The sequence below is a fragment of the Arachis hypogaea genome, chromosome 9 (assembly GCF_003086295.3).
Source record: "Arachis hypogaea cultivar Tifrunner chromosome 9, arahy.Tifrunner.gnm2.J5K5, whole genome shotgun sequence".
Taxonomy (NCBI): Eukaryota; Viridiplantae; Streptophyta; class Magnoliopsida; order Fabales; family Fabaceae; genus Arachis; species Arachis hypogaea.
Genome location: NC_092044.1, coordinates 81,297,273 through 81,323,590, shown reverse-complemented (window position 1 = coordinate 81,323,590; position 26,318 = coordinate 81,297,273). Strand labels below are relative to the sequence as shown.

The window sequence follows — 26,318 nt, the reverse complement described above, 5'->3', positions numbered from 1 at the left end:
CCTTGGTTGCCTCCAGGGCCAAGCTTGCTTGTTTGTGGCTTGTGTGTGGCGTTGGCAACTTGGTTCTAGAGTTGGCAACGCCAACCTTGCTTCCAGGGCCAAGTTCCTTGCTTGAGTGGGCGTTGGCAACTTGGTTCTAGAGTTGGCAACGCCAACCTTGCTTCCAGGGCCAAGTTTGCCTTGTGTTGTGGTGTTGGCAACGCCAATCCCAAGTTGGCAACGCCAACTTCTTGCCTTGGTTGCCTACAGGGCCAAGCTTGCCTTGTGTTGTGGAGTTGGCAACGTGCCAACTTCTTGCCCAGCTTGCATCATTCTTGCTTCCATGCTTCCTTGTTTCATCACCTATCATCAACAAGGGAAATAGCTTCAAAGTCTTACCAATTCAAGCAATAAATTTCATGAGATTCATTCATACTCATTCATATATGCATTCCTTAAATCATTTGCATGAATTTGGCTAGAATTAACATGTTCCTTGATATCATCATGCATGGAAACAAAACTCATAAAAGGACTTGTTTATTTAGAGAAAATGAGTGAATTTAAGCTAAAACTAACTAAACTAACTAACTAATAAAGCAAATATGCACTTGCATCAATGGCTCACAAAAGCAAGTTGTAACTAATTATGGTTGAATAATTTTTTGATAGTATTCATTTTTGTAACTTTAGTTAGAATGATAAAAAAGTTTATTTTGGTTAGAGGTTAAAGCTAGTAATAGTAATTACCACATAACCATAGTTAATTTATTTACCATATTGAGTTAGGTTTTAGTAAGGTTAATTTTCTAATAGCTATAAATAGTGGATAACAATATGTATTCTTATGTACTCTGTGGTTTTTCTTTCAATTTTAGGTTTTGTATTTGTTCATATGACAAATTCACTTTCTCTGAGTCTTCTACTTCCACTTCAATCTTATTTTCTTCATTAAAATCATATCCAGATCACGATTTTATCAATATATACCGATGCTAATTATTTTTTATAATGTATTCTTTATCCAAGAGAGTTGATTAGATGGAGAAAGCAATGTGGATGGCAAAGAAGTCACATGATAAGCTAACCGCCCTTCAACATAAAATTGATGAGAAGCATCATGAGGAATTCGATCATACGGACCTATATGAGATGAAGAATAAATTCTGTGGTGATGTAACAAAGAAGAACACTTGTCCGTTGCAAGTAAAGTCCAAAAATTATGTGTTTACGGATTTATCCGACAAAAATAAGGACGTTGAGATTTTACACAATCTATCACCATCGTTCTGCAAAGGGATGCAAACATGCGTCGATGGAGAAGGAAAGTCGAAGCCAAAGTCAAGACTGAGTTTTCAAACAAATAGCAAACTATAAAACTGTGCAAGAACACGTGAGTAAGTTTGTTAGGCGAAAGGACAAATTGATAAGAGTTAATAATCCACCATCTATCCAAAATATGGCTTTTACACGACCAGCTAAAATGCCAAAACTTGAGCACAAAGTTCAACTATCAAGCAAGATGGCAGAAACTAGAGTAGGCAAAAGGCCTTTAACTTTTAACATAGACAATGCAAAGTTAACGAGCCTGGGGAAAAACAAATAATTTTTTAGCATAATATTCAAACATGTGTATTGTGGATAATCTCTTTATTGTGTGCATAATCTTAATTGTTCATTCAAACTACCACAAGATATGAGGTTGAGTGAGGACTTGGTCAATATGTCTATGTATATCTTTGCTGCCGATATTGATATAGCGTAAGAATTTTTTGGCTATCTTTTATTTTTTATTTTAGTTATATCTTTGTCTAACATGGTGGCTTTGTGTTAGAGAGGATTTGGTTCATATTCACGACACAACTGCAACTAGGGAAGATCTCTTTTGTCTTGTACCCGGAAAGCAAGTGTCTGAACTAGTAATAAAATTGATGGCATTGAAGATAACATCAAATATTAGCATGACAAAATTAAAGAATGTTTAGTCCCTTCCACCATCATTTGTGGTAAGTCAAAATCTTCATTATCTCATTTTAACTAAGTAAAATAAATAACTATTGTACTCAAACATACTTAGGATGACGTGTCATTATATGTGTAGGATCATGACCTACTGAAAAAATATGCACATTATATGCCACCAACTCGTGACCTTCAATTTGTAAGTTCTCGTTAATTATTTGCATATTAAAATAAAAAGTACTCAAATTTGTACTTAAACATATTACATCCTATTTGTTATAGAGATATATGTTCCAATCAAAGAGAATGATCACTGGTATCTAATGGTAATGAGCATTCCTGACAAAATACTTTATCATTTGGACTCTCACTGTAAGTTTGAAGATGATGAACCACGCAAGCATCATATTATAAATATAGTAAGTTCACCTACCATACATATAAAGCAAAACATATTATTACTTCGAATAATAAAGCACAAAATTTTTATTACAGGGAGTGGCTCTTTTTGAAATAATATTTTCAGAGAAGTATGCAGAATGTGGTATACCAGAAATAGTGAGTTTTGTGGGTTGGGAAGTCATTAGGGCATTAGGTATTCCTAGGTGTACAAATAGGTAATTGTTACATGATACGTTTTCACACAGCAATGATTCAGCTGTATGGGTTATGCAATGGATGGATGTGCAATAGGAATTCACTCCTGTGGTTCCCCCAAAGGTAACTCTTAACATAGACAATTGTACTCTTTAATTACACTAATTCATGTGTTAACACTTGGTGCTACATGTGCTAATGCTTGACTAGGCTTCCTGAAATAAAACAAAATTGAGAAGAACCCTATGTTAATGACACACTAAATAAGTGGTTAGTTAATCAACATCAGTTGAAAAGGTAAACCGGCCTCCTGTAAGAAGAGTATTAAAATAATAGTTCGACATATAGAAATTTTGGTCTTGGCCTGTTCACCAGCAGCAATAGTCATGCTTTAATCAACATAACTTTATAAAGCTATGTTCTACTCAGAGGAGGCTAAGCATCAAGCTACTAAAGAGCATCTTAGTGTGATTATTGTTTAGAGACATAATCCTAATTTGTATGTCTTTCCATGTAACATAGGATTACAAGTACAACCCTCCACTGAATAATCATTGGTTGAAAAAGAGCAAAATAAGGAAAACTGCATCAGAATATATTAAATAATCAGAAATTGGCAAGTCATTTGAGTTTCTACATTTAGAACTAGTTATATTGCAGTGGCACACTGACCTTAACCGTGAAGAAGGTTTTGATGGGTCAATGTAGAGCTGAATGGCAGACAAGGAAACATTGTAATACTGCATCATAGATTCACTTCCATTCAACACCAGAGGTACACCTGCTGCATATGCACTATATTCCTTAACAGATTCCCACAAGTCCTCAAGGATTCTTATCATATACCGACAATATAAGAAATATAACAAGTTTAGTACCAGCTAATAAGAAGCAATTAAATCATTGTCGTAACTCATTGACATATATACTTACTACTTGATCATCTTCAATGTTCACCTGATCATCCAAGTCATCCTCAAATATGTCAATTCCACGACCTTCTAACCGATCATTGCCCAATCGAACATGACAAGTTGTTCGATTGTGGCCCTCCATGCCACAATGTCCACATCGATGTTTTCTTTTATTGGATTGTGTAGCACTCCCTTTTGTCATACATATTCTTGGGTACCTTGGCAAGCCATGTCCCATATAATTGGTTCCAAGGCAAGCTCCAGAAGTATTCACTTACATATCATCTCTTGCATTATCTACATCATTGGCTAACTTTTTTTATATAGCATCTTCCTCCTTAAATTGTTTCAACAAATTCATAGTCATTTCCCGTGTAAAGATAAATCTCTCATTATCTTGACAAGCAATGTTAGCAAGTTGTCTAAACCAATCCATCAAACAACTGTATTGACTTAGCATCAAAGAATCCCACCTAAATCCGGTTGGGTTTTGGAAACCTACTTTGGCAGTCTTGGTCTACGTAGGTAAGACTAATGATCTTGGCAACTCATCTATATCTTTATGTACTAAGACACAAACTGTATGTTCACATGGTATGCCAAATGATTCCACTCTCATGCATGAACAATTGAACTCCATCTCAATGTCACAAAAGAATACATGCCACATCTCATTTGTCGTGCAGTCCAAACCAACAGAGTAAATCACATAAGAGCCAATTTGCCTCATATTTATTACCTTCATTGATGCAGCTCGTACAAGAATTTGTTGGAACATATAAAATATTGATAGGGTGTAAACATTTGCAGTACTCCTCTCTAACTGTTCAAAACACGTCTGCATACTGGGTTTCCCATTCACAGATGTGAGGTCAGCCTGGGCCTCTTTCCACCGAATATGGTCAATACATTGATTAAAGTGTTGAATGAACTCAACCAGATTGTATCTTGAATTGACATACTTTTCAATGATCGAGTTTACTCCCTCGCACCGAGAAGTAGCCCGAAAACCAGCAAAAAACTTCCTTCTTATATGTGCAGTTTCCCATGAATGTCTCTTTTTATACATATCTAGGATCCAATTCTTGTTTTTGACTCCAAATTCCTCAACCATTTCAACCTACTTTTGACAAAATACATCAATTTCATAGTCACCTAGCATATACTTTTTAAACATGGAGGTTAATTGGGGTTTGCCAATATTACATGTTGCATTGTAAATCAAATGCCATGCACATAACCTATGATGTGCATTAGGAAACTCTTTCTCAATGGTGAACTTCATTGATGAATCACCATCTGTGATAATCGAAACAGGTGCTTTCTCGTTCATTGCCACCTTCAATTGTTGTTACAACCACCTATATGTGTCTTTTTCCTCATAGCAAATTAAAGCTGCAGCAAAAACAATTGTTTGGCTGTGATGATTGACACCAGAAAATACCACCAATGGACACATACATTTATTCCTCTTATAGGTAGCATCAAAAGCCAACACATCACTAAAGAATGAGTAATCTGCCCTGATGAGACCATCGCACCAAAATAAGTTACGCAAAGTACCATCGGCATCCATGTGATGATTAAAATATAGAGAAGGGTCATTTGTTGCTTGATCTTCCAGATACTTCAAAGCTGCATATGCATCACTCGGTAACTGGCGCCTGGTGGACGAAATTGTGATTCATACTTAAATTGTTATTCGAAATTGATTCCCCAGTAATGGCCCCAAAAACTTGGTGCTCAATACCATGGTCTAAACATAATTTCACAACTTCGTTCAACTAACCAGCAAGTGTACTGGGTCATCCAAGTAATAAACCTTACATGAGTAAGGGTCGATCCCACAGAGATTGTTGGTATGAAGCAAGCTATGGTCATCTTGTAAATCTTAGTCAGGCGGATAATAAATGGTTATGGAGTTTTTGAATAATAATAATAAATAAACTGAAAATAAAGATAGAAATACTTATGTAGATCATCAATGGGAATTTCAGATAGGCGTATGAAGATGCTGTGCTCCTTCAGAATCTCTGCTTTCCTACTGCCTTCATCCAATCCTTCTTACTCCTTTCCATGGCAAGCTGTATGTAGGGCATCACCATTGTCAATGGCTACATCCCATCCTCTCAGTGAAAAAGGTCCAAATGCTCTGTCACGGCACGGCTAATCATCTGTCGGTTCTTGATCATGTCGGAATAGAATCCCTTGATTCTTTTGCGTTTGTCATCACACCTAAAAATCGTGAGTTTGAAGCTCGTCACAGTCATTCAATCCTGGAATCCTACTCGGAATACCACAGACAAGGTTTAGACTTTCCGGATTCTCATGAATGCCGCCATCAATTCTAGCTTATACCACGAAAACTCTGATCTCATGGAATGGAAGGCTTGGTTGTCAGGCGAGGGCAACCATGCGTCGTGCATCAGGAATCCAAGAGATACACACTCTAGCTTTTGCTTGTAGAACGGAAGTGGTTGTCAGGCACGCGTTCATAGGGACGGATGATGATGAGTGTCACGGATCATCACATCCATCAGGTTGAAGTACGAGTAGTATCTTAGAACAGAAATAAGATTGAAATTGAATAAAAAATAGTAGTAATTTCGTTAAAACTTCGAGGTACAGCAGAGCTCCACACCCTTAATCTATGGTGTGTAGAAACTCCACCGTTGAAAATACATAAGTGATGAAGGTTCAGGCATGGCCGAATGGCCAGCCTCCAAAACGTGATCACAAGATGAAAAATACAATTCAGGATCTAGGATCGGTCAAAAGACCCTGAATATAATAGTAAAATGTCCTATTTATACTAGACTAGCTACTAGGGTTTACAGAAGTAAGTAATTGATGCAGAAATCCACTTCCGGGGCCCACTTGGTGTGTGCTTGGGCTGAGCTTGAGCTTTACACGTGCAAAGGCTTCTTTTGGAGTTGAACACCAAGTTGTAACATGTTTTTGGCGTTCAACTCTGGTTCGTGACGTGTTTCTGACGTTTGACTCCAGAATGCAGCATGGAACTGGCGTTGAGCGCCAGTTTACATCGTCTAATCACGAATAAAGTATGGACTATTATATATTTCTGGAAAGCTCTGAATGTCTACTTTCCAACTCTTTTGAGATCGCGCCATTTGGAGTTTTGTAGCTCCAAAAAATCCATTTCGAGTGCAGGGAGGTCAGAATCCAACAACATCAGCAGTCCTTTGTCAGCCTCCTTATCAGAGTTTTGCTCAGGTCCCTCAATTTCAGTCAGAAAATACCTAAAATCACAGAAAAACACACAAACTCATAGTAAAGTCCAGAAATGTGAATTTAGCATAAAAGCTAATGAAAACATCCCTAAAAGTAGCTAGATTATACTAAAAACTATCTAAAAACAATGCCAAAAAGCTTATAAATTATCCGCTCATCACAACACCAAACTTAAATTGTTGCTTGTCCCCAAGCAACTAAAAATCAATTAGGATAAAAAGAAGAGAATATACTATAAATTCCAGAATATCAATGAATATTAGTCCTAATTAGATGAGCGGGACTTGTAGCTTTTTGCCTCTGAACAGTTTTGGCATCTCACTTTTTCCTTTGAAGTTTAGAATGATTGGCATCTATAGGAACTTAGAATTTCAGATAGTGTTATTGATTCTCCTAGTTAAGTATGTTGATTCTTGAACACAGCTACTTTTATGAGTCTTGGCCGTGGCCCTAAGCATTTTGTTTTCCAGTATTACCACCGGATACATAAATGCCACAGACACAGAGCTAGGTGAACCTTTTCAGATTGTGACTCAGCTTTGCTAAAGTCCCCAGTTAGAGGTGTCCAGGGTTCTTAAGCACACTCTTTTTGCTTTGGATCACAACTTTAACCACTCAGTCTCAAGCTTTTCACTTGGACCTGCATGCTACAAGCACATGGTTAGTGACATCTTGATTTAGCCACTTAGGCCTGAATTTTATTTCCTTGGGCCCTCCTATCCATTGATGCTCAAAGCCTTGGATCCTTTTTAACCTTGCCTTTTGGTTTTAAGGGCTATTGGCTTTTTCTACTTACTTTTTCTTTTTCTTTATAATTTTTTTCGCCTCTTTTTCTTTCTGCAAGCTTTTGCTTTTTCACTGCTTTTTCTTGCTTCAAGAATCAATTTCATGATTTTTCAGATTATCAATAGCATTTCTCTTTGTTCATCATGTTTTCAAGAGCCAATAATTTTATCATTCATAAACAACAAGATAAAAAATATGCACTGTTCAAGCATTCATTCAGAAAACAAAAAGTATTGTCACCACATCAATATAATTAAACTAATTTCAAGGATAAATTCGAAATTCATGTACTTCTTGTTCTTTTAAATTAGGAATATTTTTCATTTAAGAAAGGTGAAGGATTCATGGAATTATTCATAGCCTTAAGACATAGTTACTAAATACTAATGATCATGTAATAAAGACACAAAACATAAACACACATATAGCATAAAAACCAAAAAACAGAAAAAATAAGAACAAGGAATGAGTCCAGCTTAGTGATGGTGGTGCTTTCTTCTTGAAGAACCAATGATGTCCTTGAGCTCTTCTATGTCTCTTCCTTGCGTTTGTTGCTCCTCCCTCATTGCTCTTTGATCTTCTCTAATTTCATGGAGAATGATGGAGTGCTCTTGATGTTCCACCCTTAATTGATCCATATTGTAACTCAAATCTTCTAGAGAAGTGTTGAGTTGTTCCCAATAGTTGTTGGGAGGAAAGTGCATCCCTTGAGGCATCTCTGGGATTTCTTGGTGATGAGCTTCCTCATGCGTCTCTTGGGATCTGTGGGTGGGCTTTCTTGTTTGTTCCATCCTCTTCTTAGTGATGGGCTTATCCTCCTCAATGGGGATGTCTCCTTCTATGATAACTCCACCTGAGTAATATAGATGACAAATAAGATGCGGAAAAGCTAGCCTTGCCATGGTGGAGGACTTTTCGGCTATTTTGTAGAATTCAAGGGAGATGACTTCATGAACTTCTACTTTCTCTCCAATCATGATGCTATGAATCATGATGGCCCGATCCACAGTAACTTCAGATCGGTTGCTAGTGGGGATGATGGAGCGTTGGATGAACTCCAACCATCCTCTAGCCACAGGCTTGAGGTCCAGTATTCTCAATTGAACCGGCTTGCCTTTGGAGTCTCTTTTCCATTGAGCTCCTTCCACACATATGTCCATAAGGACATGGTCCAACCTTTGATTAAAGTTGACCCTTCTAGTGTAGGGGTGTGCATCACCTTGCATTGTAGGTAAGTTGAACACCAACCTCATATTTTTCGGACTAAAATCTAAGTATTTCCCCCAAACCATTGTAAGATAATTCTTTGGGTTCGGGTTCATACTTTGATCATTGTTCCTAGTGATCCAAGCATTGGCATAGAACTCTTGAACCATTAAGATTCCGACTTGTTGAATGGGGTTGGTCAGAACTTCCCAACCTCTTCTTTGGATCTCATGTCGGATCCCCAGATATTCATTTTTCTTAAGCTTGAAAGGGACTTCAGGGATCACTTTCTTCTTGGCCACAACATCATAGAAGTGGTCTTGATGGGCTTTGGAGATGAATCTCTCCATCTCCCACGACTCGGAGGTGGAAGCTTTTGTCTTTCCTTTCCCTTTTCTAGAGGTTTCTCCGGCCTTAGGTGCCATTAATGGTTATGGAAAAACAAAAAGCTATGCTTTTACCACACCAAACTTAAAATATTGCTCGCTCTCGAGCAAGAGAAGAAAGAATAGATGAAGAAGAAGAAGATATGGAGGAGAGGGAGAGAAGGTTGTGTTTCGGCCAAGGAAGAGAAGAGAGGGTTGTGTTGTGTGAAAATGAAGAAGAATGGAGGGGTATTTATAGTGGAGGGAGAGGGGTTAAGGTTTGGGGGTGGGTTGGGTGGGAAAGTGATTTTGAATTTTGAAGGTAGGTGGGGTTTATGGGGAAGAGTGGAAAGATGTGAGTGGTGAAGGGGGGTAATTGAAAAGAGAGATTGAGGTGATTGGTGAAGGGTTTTTAGGGAAGAGTGTTTATGGGGAAGAGACGATGAATGTAAAGAAGAGGAAAAAAGGTGAGTTGAGGTAGGTGGGGATCGTGTGGGGTCCATAGATCCTGAGATGATCTTATGGGGTGATGAGCGGATAATTTATACGCTTTTTGGCATTGTTTTTAGATAGTTTTTAGTATAATCTAGCTACTTTTAGGGATGCTTTCATTAGTTTTTATGCTAAATTCACATTTCTGGACTTTACTATAAGTTTGTGTGTTTTTCTATGATTTCAGGTAATTTCTGGCTGAAATTGAGGGACCTGAGCAAAACTCTGATAAAAGGCTGACAAAGGACTGCTGATGCTGTTGGATTCTGACCTCCCTACACTCGAAATAGATTTTATGGAGCTACGAAACTCCAAATGGCACGCTCTCAACGGCGATGCAAAGTAGACATTCAGAGCTTTCTAGAAAAATATAATACTCCATACTTTATTCGTGATTTGATGATATAAAACGGTGCTCAACGCCAGTTCCATGCTGCATTCTGGAGTCAAACGCCAGAAACACGTCACGAACCAGAGTTGAACGCCAAAAACACGTTACAACTTGGCATTCAACTCCAAAAGAAGCCTCAGCTCGTGTAAAGTTCAAGCTCAGCCCAAGCACGCACCAAGTGGGCCCCAGAAGTGGATTTCTGCATCAATTACTTACTTCTGTAAACCCTAGTAGCTAGTCTAGTATAAATAGGACTTTTTACTATTGTATTCAGTGTCTTTTGATTGTCTAGCCTTTTGACTAATCCTGGATCCTGAATTGTATTTTTGATCCTGTGATCACGTTTTGGGGGCTGGCCATTTGGCCATGCCTGAACCTTCATCACTTATGTATTTTCAACGGTGGAGTTTCTACACACCATAGATTAAGGGTGTGGAGCTCTGTTGTACCTCAAGTTTCAATGCAATTATTACTATTTTCTATTCAATTCCACTTGTTCTTATTTTAAGATATTCGTTACACTTCAACATGATGAATGTGATGATCCGTGACACTCATCATCATTCTCACCGATGAACGCGTGACTGACAACCACTTCTGTTCTACCTTAGACCGGGCGCATATCTCTTGGATTCCTTAATCAGAATCTTCGTGGTATAAGCTAGATTGATGGCGGCATTCATGAGAATCTGGAAAGTCTAAACCTTGTCTGTGGTATTCCGAGTAGGATTCAGGGATTGAATGACTGTGACGAGATTCAAACTCGCGATTGTTGGGTGTGATGACCAACGCAAAAGAATCAAGGGATTCTATTCCAACATGATCGAGAACCGACAGATGATTAACCGTGCCGTGACAGAGCATTTGGACCTTTTTCACTGAGAGGATGTGATGTAGCCATTGACAACGGTGATGCCCTACATACAGCTTGCCATGGAAAGGAGTAAGAATGATTGGATGAAAGCAGTAGGAAAGTAGAGATTCAGAAAGGACACAGCATCTCCATGCACTTATCAAAAATTCCCACCATTGAATTACATGAGTAACTCTATCTTTATTTTCTGCTTTATTTATTATTTGAAAACTCCATAACATTTATTATCCGCCTAACTGATATTTACAAGATGACCATAGCTTGCTTCATACCAACAATCTCCGTGGGATCGACCCTTACTCACGTAAGGTATTAATTGGACGACCCAGTGCACTTGCTGGTTAGTTGTGCGGAGTTGTGACTAAGTGTGATTCACGTTTGAGAGCGCTACCAAGTTTTTGGCGCCATTGTTGATGATCACAATTTCGTGCGCTAAGTTTTTGGCGCCGTTGCCGGGGTTGTTCGAGTTTGGACAATTGACGGTTCATCTTGTTGCTCAGATTAGGTAATTTTCTTTTTATTTTCTTTTCAAAAAGTTTTCAAAAATATTTTTTCAAAATTTTTCCCTTTGTTTTCGAAAATTATTCCAAAATTTTTACGAATGAATTCTAGAGTTTCATAGTAACATGTTGAAGCCTGACTGGCTGTAAAGCCATATCCAAATCCTTTTGGATTGAGGCATCCACTTGTCAACATAACGGGTATGTATATGGAGTTGGATAAAATATCAGCTGTTGCATGCCTGATTTATATCTTCTAAAGCTGGCTGGCTATTAAGCCATGCCCAACCTTTGGATTGGAGCTTTAGACTAACATTGAAAGATTCCTGGAATTCTTATTAAAAATTTTGAATCTCTTAATTTCTTCTCCTATATGTTTTTTTTCGAAAAAAAATAAATGAAAATACAAAAAAATGATAAAATCATAAAAACCAAAAATATTTTGTGTTCTTGTTTGAGTTTTGCGTCATGTTTTAAGTTTGGTGTCAATTGCATATTCATATTGTTCTTGCATTTTTTGAAAAATTCATGCATTCATGGTGTTCTTCATGATCTTCAAGTTGTTCTTGGTAAGTCTTCTTGTTTGATCTTGATGTCTTCTTATTTTGTGTCTTTTGTTGTTTTTCATGTGCATCTTTGCATTCATATTTTCTTTGCATGTTTTCTTTGCATAAAAAATTTTTCAAAAATATGTTCTTGATATTCATCATGATCTTCAAAATGTTCTTGGTGTTCATCTTGACATTCATAGTGTTCTTGCATGCATCATATGTTTTGATCCAAAATTTTCATGTTTTGAGTCATATTTGTGTTTTTCTCTCTCTTCATTAAAAATTCAAAAATAAAAAATATCTTTTCCTTATTTTAATCCTAATTTTCGAAAATTTGAGTTGACTTAGACAAATTTTTTTTTAAAACTTAGCTATTTCTTATAAGTCAAGTCAAATTTTCAATTTAAAAAAAATTCTATCTTTTCAAAACTTTTTCAAAAATCAAATCTTTTTCATTTTTATCTTATGATTTTCGAAAATTTAAAAATAGTTTTCAAAAATTTTTTCTTAATTTTATCTTTATTTTCGAAAATTATGCTAAACAATTGATGTGATTGATTCAAAAATTTGAAGTTTGTTACTTTCTTGTTAAGAAAGGTTCAATCTTTAAATTCTAAAATTATATCTTTTAGTTTCTTGTTAGTCAAGTAATTAATTTTAATTTTTAAAAATTAAATCTATCTTATCTTATCTTTTATATCATATCTTTTTCAAAATTTTATCTTTTTCAAAAATTTGATTTTAAAATATCCTTTCTAACTTCTTATCTTCTTATCTTTTCAAATTTGATTTTCAAATCTTTTTCAACTAACTATTTGACTTTTTGTTTGTTTCTTATCTTTTTCAAAACAACCTAACAACTTTTCTCTCTCTAATTTTCGAAAATACTTCCCTCTTTTTCAAAAAAAAAAATTCTTTTTTTAATTAATTAATTATTTTAAATTTTAAATTTAATTTCATTTCTTATCTTTATTTTCGAAAATCATTTGACTCCTTTTCAAAATTTAATTTCGACAATTTCTCCCTCTCTCATCTTTTCCTATTTATTTATTCATTTACTAACACCTCTCTTCACCTCCCTTCATCTCAAATCACTGCCCCTATCCTTACCCTTGTGTTTGGATTCTCCTTTCTTTATTCCCTTCTTCTTCTACTAATAATAAGGAACCTCTTTACTGTGACATAGATGATTCCTCTTCTTTTTCTATTCTCTTCTCTTTCATATGAGTAGGAAAAAGGAAAAAGGCATTCTCGTTGAAGCTGATCCAAAACCTGAAAGGACTCTGAAGAGGAAACTAAGAGAAGCTAAATTACAACAATCCAGAGACAACCTTGCTGAAATTTTCGAACAAGAAAAGGAGATGGCAGCCGAACTTAACAACAATAATGCAAGAAGGATGCTTGGTGATTATACCACACCTACGTCCAAGTTTGATGGAAGAAGCATCTCAATTCCTACCATAGGAGCAAACAATTTTGAGCTGAAACCTCAATTAGTTGCTCTAATGCAACAGAACTGCAAGTTTCATAGACTTCCATCAGAAGATCCTTACCAGTTCTTAACTGAGTTCTTGCAGATCTGTGAGATTGTTAAGACTAATGGAGTAGATCCTGAAGTCTACAGGCTCATGCTTTTCCCTTTTGCTGTAAGAGACAGAGCTAGAACATGGTTGGACTCTCAACCTAAAGATAGCCTGGACTCCTGGGATAAGTTGGTCACGGCCTTCTTGGCTAAGTTCTTTCCTCCTCAAAAGCTAAGAAAGCTTAGAGTGGATGTTCAAACCTTCAAACAAAAAGATAGTGAATCCCTCTATGAAGATTGGGAAAGATACAAACAGATGACCAAAAGATGTCCTTCTGACATTTTTTCAAAATGGACCATGATAGATATATTCTATTACGGTCTATCTGAGTTCTCTAAGATGTCATTGGACCATTCTGCAGGTGGATCCATTCACCTAAAGAAAACGCCTGCAGAAGCTCAAGAACTTATTGACATGGTTGCAAATAACCAGTTCATGTACAATTCTGAGAGGAATTCCGTGAATAATGGGATGCCTCAAAGGAAGGGAGTTCTTGAAATTGATGCTCTGAATGCCATATTGGCTCAGAACAAAATGTTGAATCAGCAAGTCAACATGATATCTCAAAGTCTGAAAGGATGGCAAAATGCATCCAACAGTACTAAAGAGGCATCTTATGAAGAAGAAGCTTATGATCCTGAGAACCCTGCAATAGCAGAGGTAAATTATATGGGTGAACCTTATGGGAACACCTATAATTCATCATGGAGAAATCATCCAAATTTCTCATGGAAGGATCAACAAAAGCCTCAACAAGGCTTTAATAATGGTGGAAGAAATAGGCTCAGCAATATCAAGCCTTATCCATCATCCTCTCAGCAACAGACAGAGAACTCTGAACAGATCACCTCTAACTTAGCAAACTTAGTCTCTGATCTGTCTAAGGCCACTTTAAGTTTCATAAGTGAAACAAGATCCTCCATTAGAAATCTGGAGGCACAAGTGGGCCAGCTAAGTAAAAAATCACTGAAACCCCTCTTAGTACTCTCCCAAGCAATACTGAAGAAAATCCAAACAAAGAGTGCAAGGCCATTGATATAATCAATATGGTCGAACCTAGAGAGGAAGGAAAGGACGTGAATCCCAATGAGAAAGACCTCATGGGACGTCTCTCAAGCAAGAAGGAGTTCCCTATTGAGGACCCACGGGAATCTGAGGCCCATATAGAGACCATAGAGATTCCATTAAACCTCCTTCTGCCATTCATGAGCTCTGAAGACTATTCTTCAACCTAGAGAGGAAGGAGAGGACGTGAATCCCAATGAGAAAGACCTCATGGGACGTCTCTCAAGTAAGAAGGAGTTCCCTATTGAGGACCCACGGAAATCTGAGGCCCATATAGAGACCATAGAGATTCCATTAAACCTCCTTCTGCCATTCATGAGCTCTAAAGACTATTCTTCCTTTGAAGAGGATGAAGATGTAACTGGAGAGAAAGTTGCTCAGTATCTAGGAGCTATTATGAAACTGAATGCCAAGTTATTTGGTAATGAGACTTGGAAAGGTGAACCTCCCTTGCTCATTTGTGAACTAGATACCTGGGTTCAGCAAACTTTACCTCAAAAGAGACAAGATCCTGGCAAATTCGTAATTCCCTATACCATAGGCACCATGACCTTTGAGAAAGCTCTGTGTGACCTAGGGTCAGGCATAAATCTTATGCCACTCTCTGTAATGGAGAAGCTGGGGATCATTGAGGTACAGCCTGCCATATTTTTATTGTAAATGGCAGACAAGTCAGTAAGACAAGCTTATGGATTGGTAGAGGACGTGCTGGTAAAGGTTGAAGGCCTTTACATCCTTGCTAATTTCATAATCTTAGACTCTAGGAAGGAGGAGGATGAATGCATCATCCTTGGAAGACCTTTCCTAGCCACAGCAGGAGCTGTGATAGATGTTAACAGAGGAGAATTAGTCCTTCAATTGAATGGGGACTACCTTGTGTTTAAGGCTCAAGGATCTTCTTCTTTAACAATAGAGAGGAAGCATGAAAAGCTTCTCTCAGTACAGAGTCAAACAAAGCCCCCACAATCAAACTCTAAGTTTGGTGTTGAGAGGCCACAGCCAAACTCTAAGTTTGGTGTTGAATCCCCACATCCAAACTCTAAGTTTGGTGTTGGGAGTCTACAACATTGACCTGATCACCTGTGAGGCTCATGAGAGCCCACTGTCAAGCTATTGACATTAAAGAAGTGCTTATTGGGAGGCAACCCAATTTTTATTTCTCTAATTTTATTTTATTTTCATTGTTCTTTTATGTTTTATTAGGTTCATGATCATGTGGAGTCACGAAAAAAATATTAAAATTAAAAATAGAATCAAAAATAGCAGAAGAAAAATCACACCCTATAGGAGGGACTTATTGGCGTTTAAACGCCAGTAAGGAACATCTGGCTAGCGTTCAATGCCAGAACAGAGCATGGATCTGGCGTTGAACGCCAGAAATAAGCAGCATCCTGGCGTTTAAACGCCAGGAATATACCCTGAGGAAAGCTGGCACTGAATGCCAGAAACAAGCATGGAACTGGCGTTCAACGCCAGAAACATGCTGCAGTTGGGCGTTGAACGCCTAGAACATGCATCACCTCAGCGTTTAAATGCTAGAATTGCATGCAAAGGCATTGTACATGCCTAATTGGTGCAGGGATGAAAATCCTTGACACCTCAGGATCTGTGGACCCCACAGGATCATCTCAGGATCTGTGGACCCCACTGGATCCCCACCTACCATATTCTCCCCTCTTCTCAACATTCATCCTCTCTTTCCAATAAACACTCTTCCCCAAAACCCTTCACTAATCACCTCAATCTCTCTTCCCAATTACCCCCTTCACCACTTACATCCATCCACTCTTTCCCATAAACCCCACCTACCTTATAAATTCAAAATTTCTTTCCCACCCAAACCCACCCTAAATAGCCGAACCTACTTCCTCTCCCCTCACTATATAAACCCCTCTATTCTCCTTAATTTTCACACAACACAACTCCCTCTCCTATACCTTGGCCAAATACACCTTTCTCCACTCTCCTCCATATTTTCTCTTCTTCTTCTTTTTTTCTTTCTTCTCTTGCTCGAGGGCGAGCAATATTCTAAGTTTGATATGGTAAAAGCATAAGCGTTTTGTTTTTCCATTACCATTGATGGCACCTAAGGCCGGAGAAAAACCTCTAGAAAAGGGAAAGGGAAGACAAAAGCTTCCACCTTCGAGTCATGGGAGATGGAGAGATTCATCTCTAAAGCCCTTCAAGACCACTTCTATAATGTTGTGGCCAAGAAGAAGGTGATCCCCGAGGTCCCTTTCAAACTCAAGAAAAATGAGTTTCTGGAGATCCGACATGAGATCCAAAAGTTGGGAAGTTCTGACCAACCCCATTCAACAAGTCGGAATCTTGATGGTTCAAGAGTTCTATGCCAATGCATGGATCACTAGGAACCATGATCAAAGTATGAACCCAAATCCAAAGAACTATCTTACAATGGTTCGAGGGAAATACTTAGATTTTAGTCTAGAAAATGTGAGGTTGGCATTCAACTTGCCTATGATGCAAGGAGATGCACACCCTACACAAGAAGGATCAACTTTGATCAAAGGTTGGACCAAGTCCTTAGGGACATATGTGTTGAAGGAGCCCAATGGAAAAGAGACTCCAAAGGCAAGCCGGTTCAATTAAGAAGACTGGACCTCAAGCCTGTGGCTAGAGGATGGTTGGAGTTCATCCAACGCTCCATCATCCCCACTAGCAACCGATCTGAAGTTACTGTGGATCGGGCCATCATGATTCATAGCATCATGAATGGAGAGGAAGTAGAAGTTCATGAAGTCATCTCCCTTGAATTTTACAAAATAGCCGAAAAGCCCTCTACCTTGGCATGGCTAGCTTTTCCTCATCTTATTTGCCATCTATGTTACTCAGCTGGAGTCATCATAGAAGGAGACATCCCCATTGAGGAGGACAAGCCCATCACTAAGAAAAGGATGGAGCAAACAAGAGAGCCCACTCATAGAACCCAAGAGACGTATGAGGAAGCTCATCATCAAGAAATCCCGGAGATGCCTCAAGGGATGCACTTTCCTCCCAACAACTATTGGGAACAACTCAACACTTCTCTTGAAGATTTGAATTACAAATGGATCAATTAAGGGTGGAACATCAAGAGCACTCCATCATTCTCCATGAAATTAAAGAAGATCAAAGAGCAATGAGGGAGGAGCAACAAAGGCAAGGAAGAGACATAGAAGAACTAAAGGACATCATTGGTTCTTCAAGAAGAAAGCACCACCATCACTAATGTGGACTCATTCCTTGTTCTTATTTTTTCTATTTTTTGGTTTTTATGCTTTATGTTTGTTTATGTTTTGTGTCTCTACTTCATGATCATTAGTATGTAGTAACTATGTCTTAAGGCTATGAAATATTCCATAAATCCTTTACCTCTCTTAAATGAAAAATGTTTCTAATTCAAAAGAACAAGAAGTACATGAATTTCGAAATTATCCTTGAATTTAGTTTAATTATATTGATGTGGTGACAATAATTTTTGTTTTCTGAATGAATGCTTGAACAGTGCATATTTTTTATCTTGTTGTTTATGAATGTTAAAATTGTTGGCTCTTGAAAGAATGATGAACAAAGAGAAATGCTATTGATAATCTGAAAAATCATAAATTGATTCTTGAAGCAAGAAAAAGCAGTGAAAAAGCAAAAGCTTGCGAAAAAAAAAAAGCGAGCAGAAAAAAAAGCCAATAGCCCTTAAAACCAAAAGGCAAGGGTAAAAAGGATCCAAGGCTTTGAACATCAATGGATAGGAGGGCCCAAGGAAATAAAATCCAGGCCTAAGCGGCTAAATCAAGCTGTCCCTAACCATATGCTTGTGGCATGCAGGTCCAAGTGAAAAAGCTTGAGACTGAGTGATTAAAGTCGTGATCCAAAGCAAAAAGAGTGTGCTTAAGAGCTCTGGACACCTCTAACTGGGGACTTTAGCAAAGCTGAGTCACAATCTGAAAAAGGTTCACCCAGCTATGTGTCTGTGGCATTTATGTATCTGGTGGTAATACTGCAAAACAAAATGCTTAGGGCCACGGCCAAGACTAATAAAAGTAGCTGTGTTCAAGAATCAACAAACTTAACTAGGAGAATCAATAACACTATCTGAAATTCTAAGTTCCTATAGATACCAATCATTCTAAACTGCAAATGAGAAAGTGAGATGCCAAAACTGTTCAGAAGCAAAAAGCTACAAGTCCCGCTCATCTAATTAGAATTAATATTCATTGATATTTTGGAATTTATAGTATATTCTCTTCTTTTTATCCTAATTGATTTTCAGTTGCTTGGGGACAAGCAACAATTTAAGTTTGGTGTTGTGATGAGCGGATAATTTATATGCTTTTTGGCATTGTTTTTAGATAGTTTTTAGTATAATCTAGCTACTTTTAGGGATGTTTTCATTAGTTTTTATGCTAAATTCACATTTCTGGACTTTACTATGAGTTTGTGTGTTTTTCTGTGATTTCAGGTAATTTTTGGCTGAAATTGAGGGACCTGAGCAAAACTCTAATAAAAGGCTGACAAAGGACTGCTGATGTTGTTGGATTTTGACCTCCCTGCACTTGAAATAAATTTTCTAGAGCTTTCCAGCAATATATAATACTTCATACTTTATTCGTGATTAGATGACGTAAACTTGCGCTCAAAACAGATCACGAACCAGTGTTGAACGCCAAAAACACGTTACAACTTGGCGTTCAACTCCAAAAGAAGCCTCAGCTCATGTAAAGTTCAAGCTCAGCCCAAGCACACACCAAGTGGGCCCTGGAAGTGGATTTCTGCATCAATTACTTACTTCTGTAAATCCTAGTAGCTAGTCTAGTATAAATAGGACTTTTTACTATTGTATTCAATGTCTTTTGATTGTCTGGTCTTTTAACCGATCCTGGATCCTGAATTGTATTTTTGATCCTGTGATCACGTTTTTGGGGCTGGCCATTCGGCCATGCCTGAACCTTCATCACTTATGTATTTTCAACGGTGGAGTTTCTACACACTATAGATTAAGGGTGTGGAACTCTACTGTACCTCAAATTTCAATGCAATTACTACTATTTTTTATTCAATTCCGCTTGTTCTTATTCTAAGATATTCGTTGCACTTCAACATGATAAATGTGATTATTCGTGACACTCATCATCATTCTCACCGATGAACGCGTGACTAACAACCACTTCTGTTCTACCTTAGACCGGGCGTATATCTCTTGGATTCCTTAATCAGAATCTTCGTGGTATAAGCTAGATTAATGGCAGCATTCATGAGAATCCGGAAAGTCTAAACCTTGTCTGTGGTATTCCGAGTAGGATTCAGGAATTGAATGACTGTGACGAGCTTCAAACTCGCGATTGTTGGGCGTGATGACAAACGCAAAAGAATCAAGGGATTCTATTCCAACATGATCGAGAACCAACAAATGATTAGCCGTGCCGTGGCAGAGCATTTGGACCTTTTTCACTGAGAGGATGGGATGTAGCCATTGACAATGGTGATGCCCTACATACAGCTTGCCATGGAAAGGAGTAAGAAGGATTGGATGAAAGCAGTAGGAAAGCAGAGATTCAGAAAGGACACAGCATCTCCATGCACTTATCTGAAATTCCCACCATTGAATTACATGAGTAACTCTATCTTTATTTTCTACTTTATTTATTATTCAAAAACTCCATAACATTTATTATCCGCCTAACTGAGATTTACAAGATGACCATAGCTTGCTTCATACCAACAATCTCCGTGGGATCGACCCTTACTCACGTAAGGTATTACTTGGACGACCCAGTGCACTTGCTGGTTAGTTGTGCGGAGTTGTGACTAAGTGTGATTCACGTTTGAAAGCACTACCAAGTTTTTGGCGCCATTGTTGATGATCATAATTTCGTGCACCATGGGGTCCACAGATCCTGAGGTGTCAAGGATTTACATCCCTGCACCAATTAGGCATGTAAAACGCCTTTGCATATAATCCTGGCGTTTAAACGCCGAAGTGATGCTTATTTTGGGCATTAAATGCCCAATTGCAGCATGTTTCTGGCGTTGAACGCCAGTTCCATGCTTGTTTCTGGCGTTCAACGCCAGCTCTCCTCATGGTATATTCCTGGCGTTTGAATGCCAGGATGTTGCTTGTTTCTGGCGTTCAACGCCAGATTCATGCTCTGTTCTGGCGTTGAACACCAGCCAGATGCTTCTTACTGGCATTTAAACGCCAGTAAGTCCTTCCTCCAGGGTGAGATTTTTCTTCTGCTGTTTTTGATTCTGTTTTTAATTTTAGTATTTTTTTCGTGAATCCACATGATCGTGAACCTAATAAAACATAAAAGAACAATAAAAATAAAATAAAATTAGATAAATAAAAATTGGGTTGCCTCCCAATAAGCACTTTTTTAATGTCAATAGCTTGACAGTGGGCTATGATGGAGCCACACAAGTGATCAGGTCAATGTTGTAGACTTCCAACACCAAACTTAAAGTTTGGATGTGGGGAGTCAACACCAAACTTAGAGTTTGGTTGTGGCCTCCCAACACCAAACTTAGAGTTTGATTGTGGGGGCTTTGTTTGACTCTGTACTGAGAGAAGCTTTTCATGCTTCCTCTCCATGGTTAAAGAAGAAGATCCTTGAGCCTTAAACACAAGGTAGTCCCCATTCAATTGAAGGACAAATTCTCCTCTGTTAACATCTATCACAGCTCCTGCTGTGGCTAGGAAAGGTCTTCCAAGGATGATGCATTCATCCTCCTCCTTCCTAGTGTCTAAGATTATGAAATCAGTAGGGATGTAAAGGCCTTCAACCTTTACCAACAGTCCTCTACCAATCCATAAACTTGTCTTACTGACTTGTCTGCCATTTGCAATGAAAATATGGCAGTCTGTACCTCAATGATCCCCAGCTTCTCTATTACAGAGAGTGGCATAAGATTTATGCCTGACCCCAGGTCACACAGAGCTTTTTCAAAGATCATGGTGCCTATGGTGCAGGGTATTACGAATTTACCAGGATCTTATTTCTTTTGAGGTAAAGTTTGCTGAACCCATGTATCTAGTTCACCAATGAGCAAGGGAGGTTGACGTTAGGATTTTTGCTAGTAAAGAATTTTATAAAAATATAGTCACGTTGTGAGTATAGATTCTAATTCAACAGAAAATCCCTTCGTACAAACGTTTTGGTTGTCACAAGTAACAAACCCTTAAATAAATTGATAACCGAAGTATTTAAACCTCGGGTCGTCTTCTCAAGGAATTGCAGGGAGGTATGTTCTTATTATTGGTTATGAAGATTGTAAATCGGGATTTTTAAAGATGAGGAACAAGTAATTTAAATGGCAGCTAAAACAAATAAATAACTGTAAAATAAACTTTTGGCAAGGTATGAGAAATTGGAAGTCCTATCCTAGTTATCCTTATCAATGATGATGAAAATTGAATCTTAATTCCACTTAGTTAACCTTTGCTAGTGCAAGGGAAGGTCAAGTGACTAATTAGTTTGATCTTCAAATCCTAGTTAATTCCTAGAAAAAGATTGGGATTATAGAAATTCAAGCTAATTAGCAAAGATAGCGATTATCGATCACGTTGAGTCTAATAACTCCTGAGTTACTAATTTCTTAACCAAGACCAAAAGGAGAAAAATCTAAATTATTTATATAAATAAAAGACAGCAGTCATAAATCTGAAATACCTCAATTGCATTAATAAAAGCAGTCAAATCTAACATGGAAAAGTTCATAAGCCAAATAGGAAACATAAGTAATACAAGCATCAAAATATCTGAAAGTAAAAGAGAAATAAAAAGTAAAAGGAATATTGAACCTGTGATGAAGAAGAAAAATTGGGAGTTGAAATAATAATAAAAATTCCTAATTTCTAAAAATCCTAATCCTAATCCTAAGAGAGAGGAGAGAACCTCCCTCACTGAAAACTAAATCTAAACTATGAAAAGTGCTTTCTGAAAATTTGCTCCCCATTGTTCACTTTATTCCTTCACTTTACAGCCCTTGGTCTGTGTTCTCTGGGCTTGGATCTGGGCCAAAAAGAGCCCATAAACTGCTGGAAACAAGATATGTAATTTCTGGTAAGTGGCCTCTGTCACGCGTCCGTGTGGGTCACGCGGTCGCATCATTTGGAGTTTTCCTTGTCACGCGGTCGCTTCAGTCATGTGTCCGCATCATATGCGTTTCGCTTATGGCGCGCGATCGCGTCAATCACGTGGTCGCGTCACTGCCATTTCGCGCTGGCATGCGACCGCGTCGTCCATGCATTCGCGTCACTGCCAGTTTCTTCAAAAACTTCATTTTGCGCTTTCCTTCCATTTTTGTATGTCTCCTTTCCATCCTCTAAATCATTCCTGCCTTAGAAGATCTGAAAATACTTAACACACAAGTCACGGCATCGAATGGCAATAAAAGGTAATTAAAATTAATATTTTTAAAGCCTAGGAAACATGTTTTTCACATGCTTCACGTAATAAGGAAGGGAAAGTAAAACCATGCAATTTCACATGAATAAGTGGGTGAAGGATTGAATAATTCACTTAAATTTAGCACAAAATATATCATAAATATGGGTTTATCAGAGGTTCACCTTCCCAAGTCTCATTACCAAACAACTTGGCATTCAGCTTCATGATAGCCCCTAGATATTGAGCAAATTGCTCTCTAGTTACATCTTCATCCTCTTTAGAGGAAGAATAGTCTTTAGAGCTCATGAATGGCAGAAGGAGGTTTAATGGAATCTCTATGGTCTCTATATGAGCCTCAGCTTCCTTTAGGTCCTCAATAAGGGACTCCTTCTTGCCTGAGAGACGTCCCATGAGGTCTTCCTCATTGGGATTCACGTCCTCTCATTCTTCTCTAGGTTCGGCCATGTTGATTATATCAATAGCCTTGCACTCTCGTTTTGGATTCTCTTCAGTATTGCTTGGGAGAGTACTAGGAGGAGTTTCAGTGATTTTCTTACTCAGCTGGCCCACTTGTGCCTCCAGATTTCTAATGGAGGACCTTGTTTCACTTATGAAACTTAAAGTGGCCTTAGACAGATCAGAGACTAATTTTGCTAAGTTAGAGGTGATCTGTTCAGAATTCTCTGTCTGTTGCTGAGAAGATGATGGATAAGGCTTGATATTGCTGAGCCTATTTCTTCCACCATTATTAAAGCCTTGTTGAGGCTTTTGTTGATCCTTCCATGAGAAATTTGGATGATTTCTCCATGATGAATTATAGGTGTTTCCATAAGGTTCACCCATATAATTTACCTCTGCTATTGCAGGGTTCTCAGGATCATAAGCTTCTTCTTCATAAGATGCCTCTTTAGTACTGTTGGATGCATTTTGCCATCCATTCAGACTTTGAGAAATCATGTTGACTTGCTGAGTCAAAATTTTGTTTTGAGCCAATATGGCATTCAGAGCATCAATTTCAAGAACTCCCTTCCTTTGAGGCGTCCCATTATTCACGGAATTCCTCTCAGAATTGTACATGAACTGGTTATTTGCAACCATGTCAATAAGTTCTTGAGCTTTTGCAGGCGTTTTCTTTAGGTGAATGGATCCACCTGCAGAATGGTCCAATGACATCTTAGAGAACTCAGATAGACCATAATAGAATATATCTATCATGGTCCATTCTGAAAACATGTTAGAAGGACATCTTTTGGTCATCTGCTTGTATCTTTCCCAAGCTTCATAGAGGGATTCACCATCTTTTTGTTTGAAGGTCTGAACATCCACTCTAAGCTTGCTCAGCTTTTGAGGAGGAAAGAACTTAGCCAAGAAGGCCGTGACCAGCTTATCCCAGGAGTCCAGGCTATCTTTAGGTTGAGAGTCCAACCATGCTCTAGCTTTGTCTCTTACAGTAAAAGGGAAAAGCATGAGCCTGTAGACTTCAGGATCTACTCCATTAGTCTTAACAGTCTCACAGATCTGCAAGAACTCAGTTAAAAACTAGTAGGGATCTTCTCATGGAAGTCCATGAAACTTGCAGTTCTGTTGCATTAGAGCAACTAATTGAGGTTTCAACTCAAAGTTGTTTGCTCCTATGGCAGGAATTGAGATGCTTCTTCCATCGAACTTGGACGTAGGTGTGGTATAATCACCAAGCATCCTTCTTGCATTATTGTTGTTGGGTTCGGCTGCCATCTCCTTTTCTTGTTCAAAAGTTTCAGCAAGGTTGTCTCTGGATTGTTGTAATTTAGCTTCTCTTAGTTTCCTCTTGAGAGTCCTTTCAGGTTCTGGATAGCTTCAACAAGAATGTCTTTTTCCTTGTTCCTGCTCATATGAGAAAGAAGAGAACAGAAAAGGAAGAGGAATCCTCTATGTCACAGAAAAGAGGTTCCTTATTGTTAGTAGAAGAAGAAAGGGAATACGAGTGAAGAAGAATGAATAATCCAAACACAAGGGTGAGGATAAAGGCAATGATTTGAGATGAAGAGAGGTGAAGAGAGGTGTTAGTAAATGAATAAATAAATAGAATAAGATGAGAGAGGGAGAAATTTTCGAAAATAATTTTTAAAAAGGAGTTAATGATTTTCGAAAATTAAGATAAGAAATAAAATTAAAATTAAAATTTAAAACAATTAATTAATTAAGAAAATTTTGAAAAAGAGGGAAGTGATTTTCGAAAATTAAAGAGGAAAAAGTAGTTAGTTGGTTTTGGAAAAGATAAGAAACAAACAAAAAGTTAGTTAGTTAATTAAAAAAAAGATTTGAAAATCAAATTTGAAAAGATAAGAAGATAAGAAGATATTTTGAAATCAAATATTTTAAAAAGATAAAATTTTGAAAAAGATATGAGATAAAAGATAAGATAAAAAGATATGATTAAAATTAAAATTGATTACTTTGCTAACAAGAAACTAAAAGATAAGATTCTGGAATTTAAATATTGAACATTTCTTAACAAGAAAGTAACAAACTTCAAATCTTTGAATCAATCATATTAATTGTCAGCATAATTTTCGAAAATAAAGATAAAACTAAGAAAAAGATTTTTGAAAAATATTTTGAAGGATTTTCATAAATTAATAAGAAAAATGAAAAAAAATTCAATTTTTGAAAAAGTTTTGAAAAGATAAAATTTTTAAAATTTGAAAATTTGACTTGACTTACAAGAAACAAGTAGTTTTAAAAATTTTTTACTAAGTCAACCCAAATTTTTGAAATTTTGAGAGAAAAAAGGAAAAGATATTTTTTTATTTTTGAATTTTTAATTATGAGAGAGAAAAACATAAAAAATGACTCACAACATGAAAATTATGAATCAAAACACATGATGCATGCAAGAACACTATGAATGTCAAGATGAACACCAAGAACACTTTGAAGATCATGATGCACATCAAGAACATATTTTTAAAAATTTTTTATGCAAAGAAAACATGCAAGACACCAAACTTAAAAATCTTTAATTCTTAGACAATATGAATGCAAAAATGCACATGAAAAACATCATACAACACAAAACAAGAAAACATCAAGATCAAACAAGAAGACTTACCAAGAACAACTTGAAGATCATGAAGAACACTATGAATGCATGAATTTTTGAAAAATGCAAGAACAATATGAATATGCAATTGACACCAAACTTAAAAGTTGACTCAAGACTTAAACAAGAAACACAAAATATTTTTTATTTTTTTGATTTTATTATTTTTTTTGTATTTTATTTTATATTTTTCGAAAAATATATAGGAAAAAGGAAGTAATGAATTCAAAGTCCTCAATCAAAATCCTATGAATTAGACATGGCTTAATAGCCATCCAAGCTAAAACATGTTATATGAAACTCTAGAATTCATTCTTGAAAACTCTGAAAATTTT

General features: G+C 37.3%; 1 protein-coding gene and 1 non-coding gene across 2 annotated transcripts; one reads left to right on the top strand and one right to left on the bottom strand.

Annotated features, from left to right (window-relative positions):
• Positions 1 to 3,969: 3,969 nt before the first annotated feature.
• Positions 3,970 to 4,566, bottom strand: LOC112709250 (protein FAR1-RELATED SEQUENCE 5-like). Its single transcript, XM_025761146.1, has one exon. The coding sequence runs from the start codon at positions 4,564 to 4,566 to the stop codon at positions 3,970 to 3,972; it is 597 nt and encodes a 198-aa protein (XP_025616931.1).
• Positions 4,567 to 24,132: 19,566 nt separating this feature from the next.
• On the top strand, positions 24,133 to 24,236 carry LOC112713871 (small nucleolar RNA R71). Its single transcript, XR_003158832.1, has one exon. It is a non-coding gene; the product is annotated as a small nucleolar RNA R71 (small nucleolar RNA).
• Positions 24,237 to 26,318: the final 2,082 nt, after the last annotated feature.